The sequence below is a fragment of the Drosophila guanche genome, unplaced genomic scaffold (assembly GCF_900245975.1).
Source record: "Drosophila guanche unplaced genomic scaffold, DGUA_6, whole genome shotgun sequence".
NCBI lineage: Eukaryota > Metazoa > Arthropoda > Insecta > Diptera > Drosophilidae > Drosophila > Drosophila guanche.
In genome coordinates this window covers 5086882-5114408 of record NW_022995752.1, presented here as the reverse complement: position 1 = coordinate 5114408, position 27527 = coordinate 5086882, and the positions used below count along the sequence as shown (strand labels likewise).

At 40.3% G+C, this 27527-nt stretch overlaps 1 protein-coding gene across 3 annotated transcripts; it reads right to left on the bottom strand.

Annotated features, from left to right (window-relative positions):
• On the bottom strand, positions 1–27292 carry LOC117587531. Of its 3 annotated transcripts, XM_034278335.1 has the most exons (6): positions 27162–27292; positions 14050–14108; positions 4362–5163; positions 2367–2913; positions 392–2297; positions 1–349 (listed from the first exon to the last, which is right to left on the bottom strand). In XM_034278335.1, exons 3-6 carry the CDS (start codon positions 5043–5045, stop codon positions 160–162), a joined length of 3327 nt encoding a protein of 1108 aa, XP_034134226.1. In that variant the 5' UTR covers positions 5046–5163; positions 14050–14108; positions 27162–27292; the 3' UTR covers positions 1–159. The 3 variants fall into 3 exon arrangements, with proteins under 3 accessions (XP_034134226.1, XP_034134224.1, XP_034134225.1); XM_034278333.1 differs by having other exon boundaries at positions 1–2297; XM_034278334.1 differs by having other exon boundaries at positions 1–2294.
• Between the last annotated feature and the right edge of the window lie 235 nt (positions 27293–27527).

The window sequence follows — 27527 nt, the reverse complement described above, 5'->3', positions numbered from 1 at the left end:
TTTTTAATAAGTTTCGTTGCCTTTTTATTGGGGGAAAACATTTAATACTTTTTGCCAAACTTAAGAACTAAACAAAACTCTCTCTATCTCTCTCTCTCTCTCTCTCTCTCTCTCTCAAATTAAAATAAAATTCGTTTCCATGTCTTTATTTGTTTCCTCTTAGACAAAGGGCGCATTGAAGTAGATTTTACGCTTGCTGGGCAATGGTTTCGTGCTGAGCCCAGAACCCTCGATGAACTTTTCAAAACTGGCCAAATTCTTTTTCATTTGCGTGGCCTTGGCGGGCGAGAGATGTAGCTGTGGCTGTGGCTCCAACTGTGGCAGGGATCCCTCCTCCTGCTCCTCCTCCATTTCAGGCTGCATTCGGAGATCCTCTTCTTGGTGGTAGTCCTCCTCCTGCTCGTACTCCTCATCCAGATTGTACTCATCCGCGTCGGCATTGATCAGGCATTCATTATCCTCGCTTATCTCCTCCAGCATGCCCTCGGTTTGGGGACTTTTCGACGTCGAAGTCACCTCCTGACTCCGTTCGTACTCCGCATCGAGATTATACCAATCGAATTCTGCCTGCAGGGGAAGATCGCTGGCGGCGTCTGCCAGTTGGAGCAGAGACTTGGACACGGGCGTGCTGTTGTGGAGGCTCTTGGGCGTTGTTGGAGTCGTTGGAGAGCTCGGCAGACTCATTCGTTTGTTAATCTCCGCCAGAATGTTGGGCACATGCTTCCGTTTATATTGCGACTGCAGAGGAGAGGGCTGCAGGGGCAACTGCAGCTGCAGCTCCTGCCTCTTGGGGGTCATCATCAGATACTCGGAGGCGGATTGCTTGGGCGCTATAATGGCCGCAACATTGGGTAGCTTTGGTATATCGGCGAAAATCTCTTCGATTTCCTCAGTCTTGTACGATTGATTGTCATCTGAGTCCACCTCGGGGTCCACCATCTGTGCCCGTTCCACTGCTGGAGGGGTGGTGGCGCATTCCGGAGCCTTGTGTACATCGGCCACAATCTGCACACGCACACTGGCACTCATGCCCACCTCCGAAATGGAGCAGTAATCCGGCTCCGAGACTGTGGTACAATCATCTTCGCGAAGCGCTGCCTCATCCTCGAGGCTTTCCTCCAGTTGGTGCAGGGATTTCTTGAATTTCAACAGATTGGCAGGCTTGGGCGGCAGGGCAGGTGGCAGTTTCTGCAGTGGCAGCTGTTTCGAGGCATTGCCGGAGGAAGCAGACTCTCCGGCTCCTGTGTCAGCTGCAGCCGCCATATCGACATATAAATTGGAGGCGCGCTCAGAGCCAATAGGCTCATATTCATTGCTGTAGATGCTCTCGTAGGCAGAGGTCATGGGATGATAGTGTGAGATCATTGAGGCAGACATTGGATGAGACTCCTGCTCCTCCTGCTCGTGTTCCTCCTCTTCGTGGTCGTCGTGGCGTGGCACATGCACCATGCTGTTCTTGGTGGAAAAGTGAACACGTTTGCGGCCATTCGAGACGCTTCTGCCGCTGAGGGAGCTTCTGCGTGGCAGATTGGAGGCAGCTCCAGCCATCGCGGACTTCGGCGTGGGCTCCCGCAGGGTCTCCTCCATGGATTGCTGCAGAAGGATCTGATTGACGCATTCCAGAACTGGATTGACGGCACCATGGCCATAGGGCTGCTTGACAGTCGATACCCGGGCCGTGGAGGCTGTCTCCTCTTGGTCCGAGGCACTGGCATACCAATCATCGGTGGTCGTTTCATAGATCTGCTTGGGCGAGGCCTCCGAAAAGTCGGCACACCGTCGCTGTACGATTTTGAGGGCTCCGCGTGACATCATTTGCTGCTCCTGCTCGGGGTCCAGTTCATCGAAGTCCTCGTCGTCTTGGGTGGGCGAGAAGATGCCATCATCCTCTTCCAACAGTTGTGGCGTCGTTGTCTTGCTGCTGCGGCTGTTGCTGTTGCTGCTGCGACTCGAAGAGCTGTTCCGTCTCCTTTGCTGCTGCTGCTGCTCCAGCTCCAGGCTGCTCTGCTCGGAGTATTCCCCATCCTCCATCGAGGCGGGTTTTACCCCGTGCATGCGCTCCATGGCCCTCGAATAGTTGTGCAGCTGTTCGTAGCTCGTCTGGGAGTCCTCGCGTGAGATGCTGCTGGTATTCTCCTCCGACTGCTGCTCCAAGGCTGCATCATCGATGTGCATGGCCCGCGAGCGCATATAGTCCCGGAAAGTGCCCGCCGTGCGCTTGCTGGTGTACCGAACGCTGCGTCTGGCGCCGTAGAACGACGATGAGACGGTGTCATCGCTGGAAGAGCCAGGCTCTGCCATAAAGACAGAAAATCAGTAATTTAGAAGGGGTTCTTTAAGGGGAACATGCCATTTGGTGGACTCACCCTTTCCGCCTACGCCTTGCAACTCTTTGCTGCATGTCTGTGTGCCGCTTGCTGTCACTTCAATGTCATAGAATTGCTTGCGGCAATTCTGGCATTGCAAAGCCTCCAGCACCAAACATTCGTCAGAGTCCTGATCTGCGATGCCCTCATCCGGCTGCTGGTCCTCCAGACGTTTCCTCAGTGCCCGATTCTGTCGCATCAGGCGACAGATCTCTGTATCCCTCTCCACCAGTCGCTGATTGACGGCCTTCATGTCGTTCTTTAGCTTCGATTCGAAACAAATCAAGGACTTTACCACGCAGGCCAGCTCCTCAGTGCGCCTTCGCTTCTCCTTTGCCAGATCCCGATGCAGTTGTTTGTTCTGCTGATCATAGTTAGAGATCATCTGGAGTAGACGTCTCCGCTGCATTCGCTCGGGCGAGGACACCGCTGCTGTAGCAGGAGGAATCGCACCCGAGGAACTGGAACCAGAAGAGGAGCGTTGCACCTCGCTGCCACTGCCACTGCTGCGTGCATTCCGTGAGGACGTATGCGAGTTGTCCGAGTTCTATGGATTGGATAAGCAAAAGGGCGTTTTAGTTGAGGTATGACTAACGTTGCCTTAGGTCCTTTGGCTACCTTCGTGTGTCCCAGCAAATGAAAATGTTTCAATTTTCCCACCATTTTCCAGCAATGAACCTTGCCTGGAGCCCTATCAGTGACAAGTGTCGAAAGCCAGGGAGCTAAATGTATTTTATCGCTGTACTCGAATCGTAATGCAAATGACGCACAGTTTGTGGCGTCTGGGAACGGGATTACCATGGGCACCCATCAGGGAGCACACCACCTGCAATGGGCATGTCATAGGATAACACAGGATAACACAGATAACACAGGCAGTGTCATGGATAACACTCTACGCGAAAGAGGGTCTTAGGAAGCTTAAACTGTGGTCTTAAATCTGCAATTTCATGGTAAAAAGGTCTATCTGAGAAAATGGTATCGTTGGCATAATGAAGAACTCTAACATGAAACAAGAAATCAAAGTATCCTTTTATTTATTGGACATCTTTAGCAGGGATTTAAAATGTGTTTAAACGAGGCCCAATTACATACATTTCAAATTTTGAATATTATCGACATGACTTTTCAGTGACAGGAAATAGTCGAAAAAGGGTATTTCAGGCATTCCAAAGATTTGTAAGTTTTTCGATTTTATGGCACTACTATCTTGCCTATTTCGAAGAGTACCTATAGTTCGTTTTCATAAACTTTCACTGCCTTTCTCCTGCTATCTTATCTTTTGCTTGGGGCCAGGCTGTCCCTAAACATATCAACAGAACACATGGCGCTACGTTCCATGCATCTATTTACAGATACATAAACATATTACTCTTATATTATTTCGTCGCCTTTTGGTTCGGTGGCGGATAATATTTGGCATTGTTTTTGGCTATGTGTTGTACTCGAATGACCCCCCGAAAGCAATGTCCAATGAAGGTCTGTTTCTGCATGATATTCCAGCCGAAACAGATACGAGTATCACACGTCTCTACGTGCATCTGCAGATGCAGTTGGGAGATACGTGTCCGGGCTATGCGAAACATGCAACAGACAGACAGACGGACAGAACTACGGGTTAAAAGGTGATGCAATATCTTTTGGATGTCGGTCAAGTAATTACGGCCAAGGCGATCATTAAAAGTGTGCCACTTTCCCGCTCATTAGAAAGCAATCAAGGGCAACCAGTCCTCGTATGCTTGCGGTGACACATTTCAGATTCAGATTCATTTTATCAAGCCAAAGAAAAAAAGGGTGTAAAGCTTATCTGCGGGTTATGGGAAAGTGTCGTAATGTTTCATGGCTTTGTTGGCTTAAGATATCTAGGAAGATAGGTAGCTAAATCTGTGGTTATTTGTGGATTTGTGCCAGACTAACTTAAGTGGAGATAGTGGATATTTCTAGGGATGACCGCCCAAATTTCAACTTGAATTTTCAAGTTATATTTTGACTAACCTGCTCGACAATTTGCTTCTGCAAACGTGAACCAAAACTCAGTTTCTTGTAGGCCGGTGTGTGGCCAGCTGCTTGGGTGTTGAATGCAGGCTCCAAAGTGGGTTCCGGCAGCTTCTGGTAGTGCTGCAGCAGGATGGTCGAGGATGTACCCTTGGAACGCATATTTACTTCGTTGCTGCCACACGACTGTGGCTGTGGCTGTGTTTGTGGCTGTTGCTGTTGCTGTTGCTGTGTGGATGATGTCTTAACCTGCACGGCCTCATAGAACTCGCCGTCGCCGTGACTGCGATAGCTCCCCTGGAGGCAACTGAAGCCGCCCCAGTCCGAAGATGTCTGTAGATTAGAGTACAGGGGAGTGCTGCTCGGGCTCTCGGTTGGGGATGTTGCTGCTGCGGACTTTCCACCACTCTGGTGGCACTTGAGATTGTCGTAGCCGTTCAGCAATTCGCTTTTGATGAACTTTTCGATGAACTGGCTTGGAGACTTGCCACTCAAGTGAGAAAAGAAGTTGCCCCCCGTGTCGCTGAGGCTGCTGGTCGATCTGCGATGCTGTGTGGCAGCTGTGGCACCCTTCTTGTGGGGCAGACTGTTGCTTTTCGAGGGCTCTTCTGTAGTTTGATGATCAGCTGCGTTTGGTGCGGGCTGTAGTCCATAGATTTGGGAGCTGCTCAGCAAACCAAACATATTGATTGGATGGCAAGGATCTGCTTTGTCTGTACAGGGCTCCGGCTGGTTCCTGCTACTGGGCGTGGGGCAATGACTGGCTCATGGTCAAGTCTTTTTGTTTGTTTTTCAGAAAGCGCTAGAAAGTAGCCAGAAAAATGAATATTTATTATTTAATATTCGGAGAAAGACGCAAATTATAGCAAAAATGTTATTTAACGAGAAAAAAATGCAAAGCTATTTCTCTTTGTTGAAACTGGTTACACGTTCAATCTGTGAGATACACACTTAGCCCGCAAGATACAATCATTTGTCTGCATATTCGTAATCACTTCAACAATTAAACCGCATCGCATACACTCGTACTCGTACGATATCATGTCTCAAATGATTGGACGATCAAAGGTTTAGCAATCCATTAAGTTTTCACAGATATTTTCCACTTATGTATCTACATACATATCTGAAAATGTCGCGAGTGTTTTTATACCCGGTATTCGAAGAGTAATTAGGGATGTATGTAACGCACAGAAGGAGACGTTTCCTTCCTAGACTATAAAAGCTAGAGTCACCAAATTTTGCACCCAGACTTCTGTCTGCAAAGTGTATTTCAAAAATGAGCCAAGTGGAACTAAATGCTCCCTACTCTATCTAAAGTGAATAAATATATAAAATATTCTAGCGAAACATCATAAATAAAAATATTATATTTTATAGTAGCTGTCCAATCAATTTTACATTTAGTGTCGTGTAACCTTCCATTTGGACATTTGGGAAGAGACCCTAAAAGCGATTATAAATACAAACCGAAACCGAACACACACATTTTCCGCTGACAGATTGAGCCATCAATATGACTTATGTATGTATTTCCATTGCTATGACGTATGCTTTGGTGCTTCGGTTCCACACATCATTGAATTTTTGATTTGCTTCTTTTTATGGTCCCTAATTAAATTTACGAACGTACGATCCAGCGAGCCAGCGATCGATTTTTAGGCTGCATTTTAGGGTTTTCTCTTATCTTTAGGGCAGTGGTGGAGTGAGTGGTGTGTCCCCCTTTGTTGTCGCCTTTTTTCAACATTAATTTACAACAATGGCTCATTTATTTATTAATTTTCAAACACGCTGAAAATTGGTTGCAGTCCATGGGGCAAACGACCTTGATTGTGGGTGGGGGTCTAATATCGAAGGTTCTTTCTTTCTGTATTTAATTATCTCGTTGCAACGGACACTTCCGGAACACACACACATTATGACAGGTGCCGAAAGAGTGTCACACATACATACATGGACTATTTCATATATTATGTAATTTCTCCTACACTTGAGTAAGAAGGGGAGGTTCTCTTGTGGGTAGCAGAGCAGACCTCTCTGTCGACCTCGTTACGCTATAGAAAAACATAAACTTTTTGCTTGCTTTATGAGCTGCAAAGTTGTTAAATAAAAATGCTTAAAAATGGTAAAACAAAAACATGGTTAAAAATGGCAATTAAAAAGGAAAACTAACGCAAACAGAGAAAAACTGAATGCTGAAGCAAAATGAAGTCGAAGTCGAAGTCTACTGTGTTCAGTCATTTGGTTTTGGCTTTGTAGCTTTGTTGGCTTCACCTTACATTTTCATTTGATTTTCATTTGTTTCTGAGCGTGCTTGAAACTAATTAAATCACAGCGAGCCTGCCCCATCCACGAATGAAGATGATGAAGCAGCCGTGCAATCCGCAGAGAGAAAATTCAAACCAAAACACTTTTCCAAATTAAGTTAAAGCCATGATCATACCCACAATAGCAGCAACATTGGTGCTCTTTCCTATTTTAATCTCTTTCTCTCTGACGTTGGGAAAGTATCACCACGTTAATTCATGAATGCATTTTAAGGAGAGACTTATGAATATCCCCATACTACACTCGATTAGGGATCGGTTTTTAACGATTTTTAGGGGATATCTATGAATATCATCACTCAATTCGGAACCGCATCTGCTATATTAAAAGGGTTTTTGGTAATCAAAAGAGGTTTTTTTGGACATTCTTTTTGTATTTAAGACATTTAATAAGATCGCATTTTTATATAATTGAGAGTTTTTCTGACTATTTAACTATTTAACAAAGTTGTTTAAAACAAAATGTATGAGCTTAACTTTTCAACTTAACTTTCAAAAATTAATAGATTTCATTTTTAGGAGTCTTCATAATGCATTTATTTTATAGATTTGATGAAATAAGATACTATTTAGAGTATTTGAGAGATTTTCTGATGAGAAAAATAGATAAAGCGTCCCAAGAATCTTTAAGTAATAATATAGTAAGTAATAAGTAATCCCATACATATGTAAATAATATAGTTTATAATAATCTCATATATGTTTTCAGTGGTTCAAAATATAATACAAATTATCTTAAATAAACGTGTGTTTGTGCCCTCCAGCTGTTCCACGTTTATGCCATGACATTTTATGATAGACAGTTGATAAAAGGTTCTTCTGCAAGTAATTTACAGTGTTCTAAATCCACTCTTCGAACCAATAAAATATAGATTTAAATCCATAAAATGATCCCCAAATCCCCAAAACTCCATAATAAATCACAAATTTACATCAAAGACTAATAATTTGTTCGCTCAGTCTATCCTTATTATCCATCACTTGATTGGCAAATCCATAAACCAATTATCTTAAACGAGAAATCAGAGCCTGAGACAGAGACGAGATTGGAGACGGCTTGTGTCCATTTGTTAGCCCCTTTTAAGCTGTTTGTTGGTCATCTAATCATTTGTCTAACTAGATTTTACCATATTCGCTTTATAAATATTTCATATCGACTCGGAATCGATCGTTCCTCTCAGTTCAAGATTTATTATAAATTCAAATCTCCTCAGTCCAACCGACCGATCGCTTCGCTCTGCACTCTGGCTGCGATGACAGAGTCTGAAACAGTCTAAGCCTCGGCTTAGAGCCTAAACAAATTTGTCTTAATTGGCCAAGACGAATTGCTGTTGCTGCCTTTTTAGGCTCGAAACGGGGCTCAGACCGGGTCCGCCTTACCCGGCCAGTGGACCCACCCCGAGCGTCGCTTCTGGCTATGAAAAATGTTGAAAAAAAAGCGTCTTGCTTGTGAAATATTAAAATCTCGTTAATGCCGCAGATCTCTTGGATTAACTAAAATAAATAGAGGGAAAGGTAGCGCCCACTAGGGAACGCCTCTCTCTGCCACGCATCCCATCCATAAGCCAACACATTTGTCGCAGATTTCATTTCCAGAGAGAAATGGGAATGCGAACAGGTACAGGTATTATCTTTTTCTACTTTTGTTCCCTTGATCCTCTGCTGCCGCTGCTGTTGTCATCTCCTGCTGTTTTTGCGGATAAAAAGTGTTTCTCGTGATCCTTGGGAAAGTGAACAAATGGCTTATCTATCAAATAGAACTGTAATTTAGTTGGGTATTCCAAGAATGCTTTCCCAAAAAAAGAAACTAGAGAATAAATCTAAGTAAGATCGAAGATAAATAGGTATGGCTATAACGGAAGTGGGTCTATCTTTTATAAAAGAACCAAATTAAGATTTAGCTGAGAAATTGATCATGGAACAATAAAATTATATGACAATTGTACTAGATGTTTCTTCCTACATTCAATCTTAATCAATACTTAGATACCTCTGATTTTAAATGAAGCCATCTCCAAGGCAACCACTTAATACATCTCCCAATATATACAATCTCGTAGACCCTTAGAGACCTGCTTCTCTGATTCATCAAAATACATTAACTACAAAATACTAATCCCAAAGTCTGTGAGTTCTTTTTCGGCCACCCTACACGACCTGTAGGATGCGGGTGCCTCCAGCTGTGGCTTGGATAAAAAAAAAACGAAAGAAAAAGTGAAAGGAGGAGGCAAATCTGTGGAACAAGGTTCGGCTCGGCTCCCTGGTGTGACATTTTGTCGCCTTTTAGGGACGTGCCAATGCTTCCACAGCTCGGACTTAAGACATGCCACACGGGGGACAGAACCTGTGGAACTGTTACAATTTTCCAGCCAAAATCGCTCGCCTTGGGTGGTGTCTGTCCCGGCATACGTATTCATGACATGTTCAAAGTGTGTGGAAATTAATCAAAAAGTAAAGAAAAGTCGAGAGAAAAGGAAAGGAGAGCTACAGGGAGGAGGGATAATAGAACAAAGGGATGCCGCAACGGAAAAGAGCACTGCATAGAACATTCCGCTGATAACAGCGATTGAAGCGAAACCATCTACCTGTAGACTGTGGCCGGCTTCGCATCAGGACAACTACCTGCAGAATTTCTGATAAAGAATCTCCGGTTTCCAATGTTGCATCTTTAAGGCTCCTCGAGTTGTCAGCTGTGTGTGTGTGTGTCTTGGACATTTGACATAAACTCGTACGCGTTACCTTTCCCTCAATGAAACCCTAGTCGAAGAATGTAAACGACTTCTCAGATCAAACGATCATCGAATGTAAACAATCTCAAACAAAAATCTTAATGAGGCAGCCAGAAGAAGTTTCATAAGAAGAACCCTACTCGAACAAAGGAGAACCAAACACCCATGCGGGAGTTGGAGATAGTTGTGAAAAAAAGAAAGAACTAACCATAGAAAATGATGCAATGAACGAACGGTAAATGTTATGGAAATGGGTCAAAACTCGCTAGATGGTCAATTAAATTGTCAGCTTTTCAAGAATTCCATCGATCGTGGATCGATCGTGGAGCGTGCGGAAGGGGGCGTTGACAAATGATCTCCCCCAACGTTTGACCTGATTTTGTGAGCAGAGTGGCAGACCAGTGCCGAGAATGACTGACAGGGCTCCTGTAAAAGTGAAGCCCCTCCCCCTTGGAAGAATACAAGTTCGAGAGCCGAAGTGTTCATGCCCTTGAATCTACAATTATTTCTGTAGAGTTGGGAATAATCTTGGCAGGCCATAATTTCCCTTCCTACTTCTATTTCCTTGAGCTATAGCGCCATGGAATAGATATGTATTTTTATTTCTACAATGTATTTTTCATGAGGAAAGAAAAAATACATTGTGGATATTAAGACTTCTCTATTGTTTAATATATTTCTTATTTTAATCATTATCTGACTTAAAAACCCACCTCCTCTTCCCATAATATTCTCTTTATGCGAGGGTGTACGAAAAACAATGAAAACCGAACACTTGGAAATAGTACTTTTTGTTGTAGACTTTTTCCATTCCATCAACTTACATAACGGTTTCTAACTGCTGACCGCTGGCTGATTTTTCCAGAAATATCAGTTAAAAGAAAGAAAAACGTCATACAACTCTGGAGTGGCGTGGAGTGTTGTGCCCCTAATAAAAGAAGGAAGTTGTTATGAGAAATGAAGTATGCTGCACGGTTCGCTGACACGTGCAGAGGGCGCGCACTCACGCAGAGTGCAAGAGAGAGAGAGAGAGAGAGAGAGAGAGATAGAGAGAGGTGGCAGGGGCATACAGCTATTGACAATACCTTTGGCAAAACCTCTGGTAAAGTGTGAATTGTGATTGTTAAACTACCTGCCACTCTGTCGTATACTCACTACCAGGTGCTAGACTCAACAAAACACTCGTATACTCGAATACTATTCAAATTACTTTCATTCAATCTGTGAATGTTTTGCGCTCGATTTCCTCTTTCTTTTTGCTGTTTGACTGTTTGGCTGTTCGCTTTCGTGATTGATTAGCGAAAGAGTCGTCGCAGAGGCGTAGAGTTTCAGGTTTGACGCGTGTTTGACAAATGTTTTCGGTGGATAGTTTTCGAGTATTGTATGGTATGGTATGGTAGTGCCATAAGCTCTCGTGTTACTTTACTCACTTCCGCGTGTTTGGTGGCTTAAACTTTGACTTCCACTGAAGCAGGGAATGGCTTAGAAATAATTGATGTTCTATAAATGAAAGTTGAGTCAAGAAAAGTTGTGACAAATTGATGATAATTCAAAGGTTTGAGATCTTTTAAGGGCAGGAAATCTTTCCACTACAGAGCTGGTTTGACTGTTACTTTTGTTATTTTAAAGAAGCTTCATAGCTTTCATCTCTCTTTGTTTTCCAGAATTTCTAGTACCCGGAACTGTTGTGCCTGTCCGTTAAGTAGAGATTTAACTGCCTTTTCCGTTCGTTATGTAAACGTTACCTAAGTCCCTCTTTTTTGGCATTAAAGTTTGCTCTTTTTTAGAGGTCAGCCAACTGTAAGTAAGCTTTGATTCTAGCAGACCAACACATGCTACCTTCCATATTCCATACTTGTAGTATAGAATATATTCAACATCATGGTGAATCGGTTTATGCCCCTTTCTGCTGTGCTCTCTGCAAGAGCTCTCCTCTCTAATTGGATTAAAAGAAAGGGCGAACCGATCCGACAGAAACCCCCAGAACAAAATGCGCGCAATGTCCGTTGCTCTGTTCTGCTGTGGCTCCGTGGGTCTCTTGCGCCATTCATTCAACCGTTCGACCATCGCTGGTTGATGTTCTTTTGCTTTAATTTAATTAAAAGGTCAATAAACCTTTGAACGAAACCCTTTTTTGCTGGCCGATGAAGAGCTTCGTTCTCAAGCGCTGAAGAGCTTTTTTTTGTAAATCATTTTACAATTAGTTGGGGTATTGAGACCTCAGAATGTTGTAGATCGAGTTTTTCGCATACTACTGTGAGGTATTCTATCCCCCCATCATGTGGATATTTTTTTTTATAGATGTCTTTCAAGAGTCTTTTGTTATGTTTTTCAATACCCTTTTCAAAAGGAGTTTTAAAACTTTCAGGATGTTTGGATATTTTCTCTTTAAAATAAAGAACTTGTGTTTTTTGTTGGGTTATCCAGAACAAAATAGTTGAGTTTCTATAGCAGGGTTCAAAGAAATTATTTGATGACTCTTCCTATAGGAATGTATCCTTTAACTTATGGTATTTTTGCTGAGCCTATGATTTATTTCTTCCAAAATAACTTTTCGTTAAATGCAAATATAAAGTGTATACAAATCCTCGCTTCCTCTGCTTTTGTCGCGCTTTCTTGTTTATATTTTTTGTTTCTCTAAAATTTAATTTGCGTGTTTAAATATCATTAGTTTGCTTGCTATTAAAAACAATAAGCTAGCAGACGAAATTTTTGATGTTACGCTGCTGCCTCTGCCACTTCTGATTTCGGTTTGGTTTTGGCAACAAATTGGCAAAAAACGTAGACAAAACTTGGCTCAAAGTTATTTGAATTTTTTCCGCTATTTTTTCTTTCTTTTTCTAGTATATTTGTATTTGGCTTTTAATGCAACAAACTGTTGGTAAAATTGGTGAAATCTTTCACTAAGGTTTGTTTTTTTAGTTTCCCTCCGATGCACATTTTACTTTCGTTTTTTCTGTTAGTTGTAAATTTTCTATCTGGCTGTCAAGCTAAATTAAAGATTTCTCTCTCTATCTCTCTTTTTGGTTGTTAGAAACTTCCCCTTAAAGGTAGGTTAACTGACTGACAGTTAGCCAGTTGCAGCCATAATTAAAAAGGTTTAAAGTTGATTGAACTTTCAATAGCCATTCAAATGGAAATGAAAAAAAAAATTAATTAAACCCTTACGCCTGACGTTGGGAGAAAGATTTGGCTTTAGTCAGAACGATTAGCAAACCGGTTAAATTACCATCGAACATTTTACTCTAACTGGATTGGCGAGGAGAGGACTACGAAATTTATCTCGTGAAATGTATCTCATGCTAACTATTTACATGGCACATTTCACTGTGTGGAGTTCTGTAAAGGGAAAAAAGTATGGTCTTTGGGAAAATGTTAAGAGAAATGTTCTGAAATCAACATAATTGGGACATTTTAAGGGATTTGCATTGTCACATTTATGATTATGGATAAATATTTTACAATGAGAATTTTAGGGAGATTATTGCAATATTTCAGGTCTGTAAAGGGTAAAATACGTATCCCGACAGTGTGTTTAAATACTTTAAAAGATCATCAAAAGCTGTTATTAAGTTCTTATTTAATTTAAGATTAATATCTCTGAGTAAAAACTGTTAAAACTTTTGTAACTAATCAATTGAATACAATTGATCGAATTCGACTTAAAAAATTGCCTTCTCTCACATTTCCCGATTCTAACCATCCACACGAGTGCAATTTCTTGTACAATGAGTTTATGTCTGCTGTTTTGTCTGGTAAAATAAAATGCCTCTGTAGGCTCTTAGTCATGATGACGACTTTATTTACATACTGCATACATATGTATGCAATTTATATACATATAAATAGCGTATTTAGTGAATGGTGTCATATACCCCAATTAGGGCTTTTTATACCCGGTAATCGAAGAGTAAATAGGGTATATTGTGTTTGTTCACAAAGTGGATGTAAGGATGTAACACACAGAAGGAGACGTTTCCGACCCCACAAAGTATATATATTCTTGATTAGCATCAATAGCCGAGTCGATATAGGCATGTCTGTCTGTCCGTCCGTCTTGTTGAGCGCCTGGATCTCAGAGACCATAAAAGCTAGAGCCACCAAATTTGGCATCCAGACTTCTGTATGCTCACACTGTTACAAGTGTATTTCAAAATTTCGCTCCGCCCCACGCAATTCTCCCACAGCCACAATTTCGAATATATCATTCTGTGGGGATCCGATTGGATAATTACTACAGCCAGAATGAAGAAATTCATTTGCAGTGGTTAAACCCACCTAGCGAGCTAATAGAGCGTGTTGGCGTGAGAAGTGATGTAGATGTAGATGACATATGTAAAAAAATGTAAAATGTAAAATTTAAATAAAACCACTGTTCAGATGTACCACTGAGTACCGGCTATAAAAGTTGTGACGCGTAAAAAGCGTCTCACACGTCCGTCCTATTTTTTTTTGTATTTTCTGGCATTTTTGCGGCTTCTTATTTTATGCATATTTTATGGTGAAATATGGAAAGTATGTTTGCCAGTTTAGTTGCCCAAAAGACAACTCTTTTGAATGGAGGAAACATACATATTAGAAATTACTTCTGATATTGCTGGCTTAAGCCCACTCTCTTAGCCCACGACTTACCTTTCAAACACGAGCTTCTTTGCAGCTTTCGTTCTTTAACAAATTGCCGTCACTGAGATCTGTAATTAAAAATGAAATATCGTGGACATTAGTCGGTTGTAGATCTGATAGATAAAGGAGAGAGAGGTTCGGGGTAAATCTTATAGATACTGGGAGAAAGATAGACGTTGGCATCCTTGAATGTGTGGGGAGTGTGCGGAGCTATCGCTCTAGAGCACTTTGGGCCGTAACCAGTCTTCTAACTGAGCCAATTTTAACTGTAAATGCAGTTAATTACACTCGCTTTAAATCCATGCAATAAATAAATATGTGTGTACTAGTAGATATGTGGACAAAAAAACTTGTCTGTTAATTAGCATCTGCCTCTCGGTAGCACTCGGATGCGCTTTCAGGTATCTTGGTAGTCCAAAGCCTCTTTCTCAAATAATCAGAGAAGCGCTGCAGGGTGGGGGGTGTAGGAAACCTTGCGTGATAGAAAGTGCAACCAACAATCGGCAACCTGTAACCAGAGGGGGCGGAAGCCGCTTAGACCCTCAGAGGGGCACCCAAGAGGCATTACAACTGTCGACTCGACCCTACTTTTCTCTTTAAACATGGTTTCCAGCCAAAAGCAAACGCCGCAAAGAATCCACAAGAAAAGAGAACCCATTTGGGTAACCCAATGCCACTTTTACAAGCCATTCCATTGGGGTAGTCGCAGTGAGGGGAAGACCGAGTTCTGGCGCACTGGCGTATGCCAAGTATTTAAGCAAATAGACCTTCCTTCTCATATGAAAACCAGTTGCGTTTTAGGACTTCACATAGTGAGTGGGAAAGTATTTTTTGAAGCTTCTAGTCGAATTTTACACGTTTTTCTGTGAAAATGTTTCTTTAAAAATCATTTCAGATTCATAGTAAATAGACAATTCTTACAGTATGTAGTTATTTTTTTTTTTTTAGGAGAGACTTAAAAAAAATTAATTAATAAAATTACTAGGTTCCGATTCTTTCTTAAGGAAAAATTCGAGTGGAATTAATTTAATATCTATTATACCTCTGAATTGCAATACAAAAAATTAAATGAATTTTTAACAGATACTCCAAACACATTGACATTGAACCATTCAAAAGAATTCAATGAAAATCGCTGGAAATTACACAACTGCTGGAATTTCTTTTGCCTGTCATTGGAGTTTGCAGATTAACAAAGAAACGCCAGAAATGCTGCAGCCAGCAATAAAATAAATTCAACAGGTTAATACAACAATTAACAATACACAAACCGCAAAAAAAAACCAATGCAAATAAATTAAAGCTCATATAAATTCAGGCAATGTTAAAGACACTGGGAAACGTCAGGGAAAAAAGCGCCATAAAATGATTTTAACATGTTTCTTTGGTGGAAATGTATGTAAATGAATTCCAAAAGTATTTCTCCCTAAAACATATACCACTTTTACTTATTTATATTTTTAAATAAAATAAGCAAATTGTACAGAAAATAAATTACATTAAATCGACAACTGCACCCACACCAAAAATGACACTAAAAATGCTGGAAAACAAGTTTTGTATAACTTTTAAATTAAAATAATCACGAAAAAACATCTGTACACATGTGGAGCGGAATGGAACAATAATAAAAATGTAAATAACAAAAACTACAACAAAAATTAAACGAAAGTTCAGGGCCTGCCATTGTCGTCGCTCCAACCAAAAGAAATTTGAATGAAAATGATGCCTCTGAGTAAGGGTGTAAAAATACTCACGCTCAGGCCCATTGGTGGTCGCCTTTTGTTGGATTCTACTCAATAGTTTCATAACTGGGTTATGGGTCGTACCCATGCATACAAAAGGAAGTTCTATACATTGAAAAATGTGATCATCTGCATAGTTTCGACTTTTAATAGAGCTCCAAAGAAAAGTATATTGTAGCAAAGAATGATCTTGTTGGCTGGAACCCACTAGAGGGAAGTTATTAAGTCAGAAGCCTTTGTAAGATCTTAATAAAGTAGAAATAATGAGGGGAAGTGGTAACCCAGTATGATAAATGAGACATTCCTATGATTTTCAGCGTTTCTTTGTTCCTTATAAATAAAGTTCGACGGCTTACTATCTTACAAGTATTTCTAGCTCTAATTTCAATAATATTTTTAGAAAAGTGTTCTAAAAAATCTCAAAGTCATTTAGCTGGTATTGGGATGTGCCCTGATGAAAGTTGAAAGGATATTAGGAAGATCATCTATTTGCACCTATCTAAATGCTAACCCGAGTGCCATCGACAACTCTACGCCAATTTCTATAATTGTTTTGTTTCAAGTTTTTGCATCAGCGCCCTGAGTTCCCTCGTTGAAAAACACCTTGCTGGCACCCGCATTTCATTTACGAGTAGTACCTACAATTTCCGCAAAACAAAACACCAGCCAATCGACAACGCCATTTCCATTGTACTATTTGAAGACCATGTTAATGTGGTTTTTATCTAAAGTATTTGGCATGCATGTTACTGTTTGTTACCCACAGTTTGCGATATCAAATGCTGGCACTGCCACCTGGGACCGTTTTCCGTGTGGCACAAAACAAGCGAAAATTAAAAATGTAATCTATGCACGCGTTAAAAGAAACATTTCAAATAGGTAGAGTTTTAATTGAAAAAACAAAACTGCGAGATAAATGAGCAACAGAGGGGAGCTCTATGTAAAGTTTACCACATACAGAGAGAGGCCTCTTATGCAATCATCGGTTGAATGAGAGATTCTTTTGGTCTGTCCGACTCTCCACTCGACTCAACCCATAACTGATTAATAGCCAAAATGTTTAAACGAAATGAAAGCGAAAATAACTTTTAAATCATCGCATTCAAAAAGCAGACCTCAAAATACAACGAAAATAAACCAAAAATACCCCAAAACACACACCTACAACACCTTTAAAAAATCAACGTGTTATGGCGGAGAAAAGCCCCCGAAAGCCAAACCCAACTACAATCTCAGGACCACGTCTCCAGCTCTGATAATTCTTTCTTTTTTTCAGAGCTGCAGAAAGACGGTGTTCGCTCTGATGCTCGATGATGTAAACGGGAATTCAAATTTATGGTAATAAAAGAAATAACAGTCAGATTTAAAGTGGTGTGGAACTTAAAGTCCGACTCTAAACATAAAGGTTTGTGGGTCTGTGTGTGCGTGTGTGTACGAAAAATGAGTATACAAAAAGTGAAAGTTTTCACTTTTGTTTCAGTTTCCATTTACCCATCATTTTTTCGTGCGTATTTTGTTTGTGTTTTGGCTTCATTTAAGGTAATTTTTCATTGAGACTCACTGAGTTTAGGGCAGTGATAGGGAATAGATTAAGTGTTGTCGAGTCATTTGAGGGCTTATAGGCAAAGAGAACAAAGGAAATTAAATTATAAGCGAGCTTCGAATTTCGAAACTGGAAAAATATTCATGGATTTGCAGTTTGGAGTTATAGTAGTACAAATTGTCCTTAAATTATGGACTAGATATGTACATTTTTCTGCTGGACTGAGGGCTTCACAATTTTTTTTATACAGTGTTTTTTTTATGCCTACAATTTTTTTGTAAAGAATTTTTAAAGTACCATATTTTGCCTTTAAAAACTTAGAAAAAGTCGAAAAAACGTAGATCCTGTGCTCTTTTCTTGTATTGTATTGCTCATCAATACCTATGGAGAGACGGCTGATTTTTCTTAAAATTTTAAAGTCTAAATTCGCAAAATATACCACACAAAAATCATAGTTTTAAATTTGAAAGCTTAATAGTTTGCAGACGGTTGGCTAAAACCACAAAGTGTTTGGGGATACAACAAATTTCAGACTTGAAAAATTCTTTAAAAAAAAGGTTTTGCAAGGAAAAAAGAAAAATATCAATACACCATTTCTAAACCATATCTTTCAGAAAAATTTAGTTTGGTTCAAAGCGGAATAATCATGTCGGATAGTGTAATTAAGAGGAATAGATTTACTATTAACATATGAAGTTTTGATAAAAAACGGGGAGGAACGGGGAGCACAGAAAATGTTTTTTGAAGGTGTAATAGAGGTAAATATTCTACCGAAAGTAGAAGTGTGTGTTTTGGCTCATAGGAATATGTAAAGAGCGACTAATAAAATCTCACATTCAAATTACCCATTTCATGACGTATTTCCACACACACTACACTAATTTTTCCACAAAGATTCCATCAAATTACGACCTTACATTTCATCAACTTTCCCGACATCTTTCAATATGGTTTCCCCGCATTCCCAACATTCCTTATTGTCATTAGGTAAAAAGTTGACTTAGAAAGTTTTAGATAGAATGCACATGCAACCCCAGAGAAGTGCACTTGTCTCACATATCTTTTCTGTGCTGTGTCTCTTCTCTAATTAAAATCAACAAAATATCAAAGCATTTTGTCGTTGTGCAAGCACAGGGCATGAGGAACAGACCAAAGAGCAAACACTTGGAAATGGAAAACATCTAAGGCTGTGTGGAACCCCTAAACAGGTGAAGGGAGGGGGCGTCTGCGATCCTATCAAATATCAGTCGTCGCATTTTGAAAGACTTAGAACTATGCCGGCATCGGTACTCGACAAAGCAAGAGACATAACAGACAGCCAATGCAAAGGCAAAGGCTCCACAAAGACTCAAAAATTTACATAATTTAACCAAAAAAAAAAAAAACAAAAACAAAATAAAGTAAATCAAAAAGTCTGTTATGTAATCGTGGGGACAGTCGCCCAAAAAAATGGCTAAAGCCAAAGATCGGTGGGGGCAGGAGTTTCTGTGTCGCTCTGTGTTTTTGTGACTCATTCTCTGCCTGCGACATTTTTCCTTTCGGTTGAGCATAAAAAGTTTTGACATTTGCATAGCAGACGACAAAAAAAAAACGAAGAAAATAAAGCCTGACAATGAAAATTAATGAACTGCACAAGTCCAGGGGGCCTCCGGAGCATGGAGGGAGGTAGCCTTCTAACGTGGGCACAGCTCCACTGATATGGCCATAGAGGGACACGTGTGTATCTGTTGATCGGCGGCCCACTTACAGGTCCCCAGTCTGTGTGCTGCGGGGTGCTGGGTCTCCATTCAACAGAAACTCGGGTAGGCACCAAAGTGCATATTACGAGTATATGACTCACAGACCTCGAGACGTAGTCGCCTTGGGAGGTGGTGCTATGCTGTGCTGTGCTGTTGGAGCTGTGGTTCGGATTAGGAGTTGGATTGTTTGCTTGGATTCTTGGTTCTCTTTTGTCTGAATGTCAGTCAGCCTACCTCTCGCTCTTGTTTTGTGTGTGTTTCCATATATGGCTGTCTATATAGAATTTAGAAATTAATGGAGTTTGTTCAGAGTGAAATGTTAGTACAATTTGTAAACTTATGGGCCGAATGTGGGCTTGGCCTCCTGCTCGTGTCATTAGAACCGGAAAAAGGTTTATAAATGGTATACTAACGGAACGGTGTTTGGCTCAATACCTTTGTGTGTTTGTCTGAAGTTGGGGAGTGGGCTTGTTGAGGGTGGTGGGGGGTGTGTGTGTGTGTGTGGTAATTCTAAGAACGTTGCATACCATTTGCTAATGGAGGTATAGGTGGATGGGAGGTTACGTTAACGACTGCGTTTCCGGTAAGAATTTCATAAGAGTAAAAGAGAGTAAAATATGTCTTTTAAGAGATACTTCTTTCTACTCCAAAAGTTACTTAAATTGTGGACCTATCAAGTATACATAGAGACAAGAGACGAATATTAAACCACAGGCCCCAAAAAACAGTTGAATTTACAAGAGAAAACAATTCCTTTAAGAATGGATCCAACGTTTAATGTTAAAGAAACGTTACAACACTGTTACACTTTAAAACACCTTTAAGTTCCTGAAAGTGTGACCATGTGCTCACGCATGAGTATACATATCAATTAATCAAGAGAAAATCCCAAGAGGCGTGTCTTAAAAGTGCTCCGAACGAGTGATACCGATAAAGAAAATACAGAGAGTGATAAGGGGATGGAAGGTTACGGAGGAGGTGGATGCTTATCGGCACTTCATTAAGTGCCAAAGGAGAGCAAAAATCAATAATAAGCGAGCGAATTTTATTTTATTTTTGGCAAACAGGAAACCAAAAACTGCAGCACCGCGAACTGGAAGCCAACAAAATAAAAAGAGAAGAAACAAAAGTGGAAACTGGAATTGCTTTTATTGTAATTGCAACGAAAACGATCTCGAAGCGAATCTTCAGAGGAATGTCAGGAGGAGAGGGGTGCGAGAGAGGAACTCGCCCACCGCAAATAAAAATTGTAATAAATAAAGGCTCGAAAGAGGCAAGAGCAAGAGAGAGAGAGAGAGAGAAAAAGGAGAAACGAAAATCACCTAATTAGCAATGAGATCTGCCCTGACATTAAACGAGTTTTTTTACTTTATATGTATTTTTCTCCGTTCGATTTTTTTCTGTTTATTTAATTTTTGCGCACACAAAAGAAACGATCGAGAAAAAACTCAAAAGAAAGGAAGCGACAGGATGCTCGGAATAAAAGTGGAACAAAAGTAATTGGAAACTGAAAGTCTTTTGTTCACAGACCATTCCATTCCATTCCGTATACCTACAGCCGGTACCATTTCCATTCCCAAAAAAAAGTGTTTTTGCGCCAAGTCATGCGTAGATCTTTCTTCTTGAAAGATGGGAGACGAGACGAGACTTTGGGATCGGACAAATTGCACAACTTCCTTGAAAATGTTGATAAAAGTGACTCGACATCATTCCCACAAATAAATGGAATGGAAAATGTAATATGAATATGCATAAAGTATGTTTTGTTTGTTGCTGCAATATAAACAATACAACAAAGTCATAATTATATTTTTATTTTTATTGTTGGGGCAAAATGAAAAAAATTACCCACGCTTTCCACACACCAGCAAAAGCATTCTCTCCATCGAAAAGCAGAGAGCAGTGACATTAAGGGAAGTCAATTGCTAAAACCAACAGGGCCCAGACCTGAACTGAGCCTCAAACTCAAACTCTGACACTTTAGCAGTGTGGATTTACGATCCGCTCGTTTCTGAATAACTTAGCATATGCTCGTACCTCATCCAAAAGGTGCTCTTTGGTGTGCTGTTCTTGATGCGAACGGTCTAATTAGCGGCACGAAATTGTCACAGAAAATCGTTAAAAAGAACTCGAAACTGGAAACTGGACAGGGGAGGTCGTGTCTGGGATCGTGAATAGTGGAACGTGGAACATAAAACCCGAAACGTGCTCGTACTCGTACTATTTAAATGGGAAATGGTCTATCACTAGAAAATGGTATATGTTTCATGATTTTACTGAAACTGAAGCCATAATGGTGAAAATAAAGATGAACTATAATGGAAGAACTAAAAGAAAGAACATATAATAAGTAACAGTAACAGTAACAGTATTCCTCTTTTTTCTATCATTCCTCTCTGTATGATCAATCTATGTACAAGTAATAAAAACTTTTATACATATGTACATATATTCCGATCACTGGCATTTACAGAACCCTTTCACCATAAAATACAGGTCGTACGTTTAATTGCATTTAATGGACATTTTTCAAGCTTTTAACAGAGTCACTCATCAGATCAGATCAGATTGGATCATCAAGCCAGCCCCCTGTCAAAGTTCCCCCAAAGTTGGGCTGACGGATGCGATCCGTTTGTTGGCCTCTGGCTTTGGCCCCAATTTCTTTCGTTGAAGCTACTGTCAACTGCCGTTTATAATTCTCTCTACCGCTGTGGGTCAAAACTAATTAGAAAAAAGTGCCGCGTGCCATGGAACTTGGATACGGTCTCTGTTTCTATTTCTGTTTCTGTCTATGTCTCTGGATTGGACTCTCTGTTCTTCTACGGGTCTCCATCGTAATTAGACGCGCTTTCTGCTTCGAAACGCGCTCAATGAAAGTCTCTCACGATTCGGTTTTGCTTTTCAAGAATTATGTCTTTTATATAGCTATAGAGATACGATACGATATATATATCTGCCTGTCATTTGTCGCTCATTCGTTCACTTTCTTGCGGCCAGAAGGCATGCCATGGCATTCATTCGAGCGTAGATCAAAGCCAGACAGCAGAAGAAGAAACATGAAAATTTCACCACTTTCATTCTTGGCTGTCGATTTTTAGTGTTTTATTATAACCCGCTTTTGGCGTCATCATTCACATAAATAACCAACAACCAAGCAAACAGATCTCGTCTTGACCATTGTCTTGGCCATTCAATGGCCTTTCTCTCTGTCTCTCTCTCTCTCTCTATATCTCTCTCTTAGCCTGTTTGATTAGCCAAATGCACAGACAGTGGCCTGGGAAGTGGCACAGGTTCAAGACGAAAACGCTCTTCGCTCTTTCGGGTCATCGGCGTCTTCGGGATCAGGTTCCGCTATTGGCATTGGCCATCGTGCATTTTATCTTTATTTAACCAAATATATCGCATCGCATCGTATCGTATTTGTAGCATTGCGGCACGATTTTAAAGAGGCTTTTGAAATGAGTTTTTTATGTATGGGCTCCGTCTTTTACTTGTATATATATTTGATGGCACGACTTTTGGCGCTTAAGAACAACCAAAACACACCAAAAATCGTGCCTCGATGACCCTTTTTGTGTTCGGCATGTAAAGCAGCCCAAAAAACAAATTGTTTATCAGAAATAACAATTCAAAAACCCAACAAATTTGTGTTTAAAACAATTACTGATGAAAAAACAACAAATACATTGAAAAGTAAAATAGGAGAGATGGAAATCAGATACAAAATAATTGTTGAAATAAAAAGTCTATTAAAAAACGAAGTCTTAGACTTGAGAGGGGGCTCCCTCTCAATAATTATATCAATTTTTATTATAAGTTTAAAATAAAATTAATGGCACAATAATGAAGCCTTTTAAAAAGTTTCCTCAAAGAAAATTTGAATACAGTCTTATCTGTGATGTATTGTGGTTTCCAATGCATTTCCACATATGTATCTGGTAGTGCCCTAAAATTTGAACTTACCACAGACTTACTGGTACGCACCGTGGAATGATGGAAAAAGTCGAGTAAGTGCACTCACAAGTGCACTCATTTACATAACTCCCGACGAAAGACAACAGCGACCACGACCACGACGACCACGACGACCACGACGTCCACGAAGTCCCCCGTGGATGGATGGAAACCAGGTCAGAAGACAATTGTATTGTCCAATCCGCGGACGGGCTTATCGCGCGTCTCCTTCCCCCTTTATTTTTGTCGGACAATTAAATGGCGTTTATGATGTCGTTTTATCTCCGTCTCTATCTCTTGCTTTGGAGGAAAACCCTCGGCAGAAACAGACGGCAACAAAAACCTCGCTAGTATCCGCTATTTTTGGTAGGTTTCGTGGATTGCAGTCTTTTTTTTTCGTTTTTAGACAGTGGGTTATTATTTTGTGATTATGGCAGCAACGTTTTCCGTTTGCAACACTTTCGTCAGTGGAGTGTGGCCCAGGGGAGTGACATAATTTCATACATGGGAATCATAACGGTGTGTGGAAATGTGACCCAATTATAGAGTATTCCATAAGCACACGGATTCTATCCCTCACCCTCTGGTATTTCCCCCATTAATTCTACAAATTTTTGGTACAGTTTTTACCTTAGATTGTACCTTGACTTTGGCTTTTGTATTCTTATTGAGTGACCTCTATCTAAGCCCACTACTTCTCGTTTTTCTCTGTATTTCTGTTTTCTGTTTCAATTTCATACTGAATGAATGATCTATTAAGTGGCATTTCGAACAAATGAAATCAAAACATTTTTAATGGCTAATTGTTGCACAGTAGCCGCGGCAGCTGGCCCTGGCAGCTCCGTCTTGGCATGAAATTTTGTATTAACTTAGAAATTGGTTTGGTTACTTGCTTCCGCAATTATGTTTTTCTTGTATCTTTATAGACGATAGATACATATGTCTATAACACCCATGTGAATGGTATTTGCCCAATTCGGTTTAATGAGCTGTCAAGTGCGAGCTGAGAGGCCGCGTTGATGGATTCCGCGATAGGCGGGCGGGGGGGTTAACATTGCCATTTGGATTATTTTAATATGATTAATGATGTGGAATTGTTGAAATGCGAGCTGTTTTAAAGCTTTACTTGATGGTTATGTATTAAGAAAAGTAATTTATAACTAAAAATGTCGTAGAACCATAGACAAATATTTACATTATAATTCAGGCTCTCGACTGTGATCGATATACTCCAACCCCCCTTGATACTTATCGGTATCACCCATCTCTAATTACCACACACACATACACGCCCACACATCGAACTAACGAGAGCTGTTTCGATGACAGCTCTCTTCAAGTGCTGTTCAAGTGCTCAAGTTCAAGACTGTCCAGTGTACTATTTTTACTTTTATTCCATTCGAAAATAAACCGAAATTAAGTCTTTCATTTAATGGTCTCTTGATGCCAGTTCGACTCTGTGTAGGCTTTCAAGTGTCTCACTATTTTTGCCATTTTCGTGGGCAAGTTCTGGCAAATTACTTTTGCTTTTCATTATCTGTCTGGGGGGATACTCGCATGCAAATATTTACCTAATATTTGATTGTATTCCCCTTAACGCTTTTTCAACATACATTTTTTTGATGGATTAGCAGACGTTTGCTAAATATTTTGCACGATTCGAATCGTATAACTGGGTCAAAGTTTAACCTCGCCAAAAAAAAAGGTAACACATCCACACAGAAAACAAAGCAAAATATAAATAATCAATACATTTGAAAAAAATGCAAACTTTATTCAAAAGGGATTTATCCAATTGGCATTTGGCCAGCAAATGATTAATTAGACGATGAGCCAACGCAATGACAGTTAATTACTGGTTACCATAGTCGTTGATGCGGGTTCCTATTTATGTACATACATATATATGTATGTTTGTATGTGAGTGGCGGGAAGGACAAAGATATTGACATTTTACAAAACCTTCAATTAAAAGAATTAGGTAAGGAGTGGTTTTGAGTTTCGTGTATTTCATAGTTTGTTGGTAGTTCGCATATTATTTTACAGCTTGTAGTTAATCGAATATCCAATACAATTAAGCACCAACAAATAAATTCTGGAGAGTACTGAGTAAGTTAAGTAAGTTTGGCTAAGTTTTGCTGCACTGTTTACCTTTGAGACACTCTTAGACACGATCCTTCACCTATTAATCAATTGCCTTTAAGAGTACAGCCACACTTTACTATTTTAAGAACAAAGGATGAGGTTTTCCAACTACGTGTTCGAATTATAGGCCGAAAACCCCATAAATTTCAGATAACCTTGCAACACTTGTGCACATAAGTATACATACGTACAAACACTTTCAAGGTCCCCCGAAACCCGAAAAAAGAAACATTATCAACGTGATATTTGCACAGCAGCAGCAACAGCCACGAAACGCATTCATCCATCAGCTGTGGGGAGATCGTGTGATGTCAAAACTTTTTTCGAGAAGAGAATCTCTGGGATGGGATGACACAGGGAAGTACAAGAAAAGATACAGAGAGAAGGAAGATGAAAAGCGAAGATAAGCGCAGAAAAATGAAATGTCAAAAAAAAAATACAAAATGAGTAACCAGAACGAAAGAACACCTGCTGGATGCTGCATGCTGGATGGAGGCCGGAGGCAGACGAAAATCGAATTTGCAAAATATTCCCTCAAGGGATCTTGTCCTCTCTCTCTACCGTCAAGTCTATAATTCCCTTTGGGATATCTCTTTATTTCTCTCTTTGTCGGTACTTATTCTTGGGTGTTTTTTTTCGAGACTTTTTCTTTGGGACTCTCTCTTGTCTTTTTTGGTAATTCATTCATTCATGAATTTCGTGTACATTTCTTGTTTTGTGTAATTCCTCTTTGTGTTGATGCAAATTTTTGCGTTTCATTTTCTTTTTGCTGTCTGTATAGAATTACGCTTGAGTGTGCATAAAAGAGATGGATATAGAGACAGACAGAGACAAGAGGTTACAAATAAGAAACCAAATAAACCACAAAGAGACCGAGTGGCCGACGGACCGACTTCCTCCACCGTCAGCCGCTCTCTTCAAAATTCCTGGATTTTGTGGCAGTGGCACGGCATTGTGTTGTTGCCCAGGGTCATGCCTCTCTAGTCATAAGCCAAGCCGATGCCGAACGATCAGAGCAACTTTCATTAAAGCCAAACCCACAAAAAAGCGATCCAAACAAAACGGTCATTATACCAGCGACTAAAGAAATACATACATACATACATACGCTATGGGTACCCCGTGTATACCCATACCCATAGATTGGCCATTTAATCTCAAGCTCTAGACATGTCAAAGATCAAAGACACAAAAGTGTTATTATTAGAGTCCGAGACTCTAACCCCGAATGTGGCCTTAGCTGTTGGGGCCCCTGAAACGTTATATTATGCAATGGCCCCAAAGAGGCGACTGTCATGCAACCGAAATGTATCCTAGAAGTCTCTACACTCCAACACTTCGCAATTCCTTCTTCTGCTGGCCATCCAAAGTAGATCGCCCATCTTTCTGTGTGTGAGATTTGCTTTTGGGAGCTACCTTTTGAAATTTCTTGGTTTTCTCAAAATCTTCTTTACGATCTTTTTTCGGTGCGTGTGTGCATTGGCATTGCCTGTCTCTCCTCCGAGGTCCGAGAAGAAGCAGTGCTGCAGCTTCTGTTGCCGTTCACGTTACCGGCTTCCTTCACTTCCCTTCACTTCACTTCACAGTTTGCTCAAAGATTCGCCCCGGGCCCTAGTCAACGTTTTTTTCTTTTCCGCTTCTCTCTCTCGCTCTCTGTTTAGGTTTTGTTTTATTTTTTACCATTTTCCTGGCTTGGCGCATGCGCCGCTGTGGATGCAAACTGGTTTTAACAGTTTTTTTCCTTCTCCCTCGAATGTCTGTTGAATTTATTATTTTTTGCGCTCTGTAAGACTGCAAACTTTGCATTACCCCCTCCCCTTGATGGAGGGAAAAACAATAGACCAAGAAAATGTTATTCCCCGAGTAATTCTAATTCTCGTTGATCTTTTGGCAACTGATATACTTTCTGCTTCCTCATTGTTTTATGTGTACAAGAAATTCAATTTGATAGACGTTTTCTCAGCTGTTTCAATGAAAATTTGGATAAATACAAACCTTTTTGAGATTTTACGCCTTTTCGCTTTGTGTTGGTGTTAATTTTGTTTTGGGTTTCTTTAATTTTCTACACCAATCTAATTTCACTCTTTATTATAATTTTGATGGAATCTTGTTTTTTTCTTTTCCTTCCACCCTCCTTTTTTTGGGTATTATTTTCTTGGGAAAAATATTTCTTTATTAAGGTATATTATTTATTGCCTTTTGCCAGTTAATTTTACAAATCGCATTCAAAATTTAATTTCACTTTGCTTTCTTGTTTTGTTATCTTTTATCTTTTGTGTAATATATTCCACATTTTGTTGTATATCTCCCCGATTGAATTTCCGAACAAAAAGCTAAACATAGAGCCGCCTCGTTATGGAG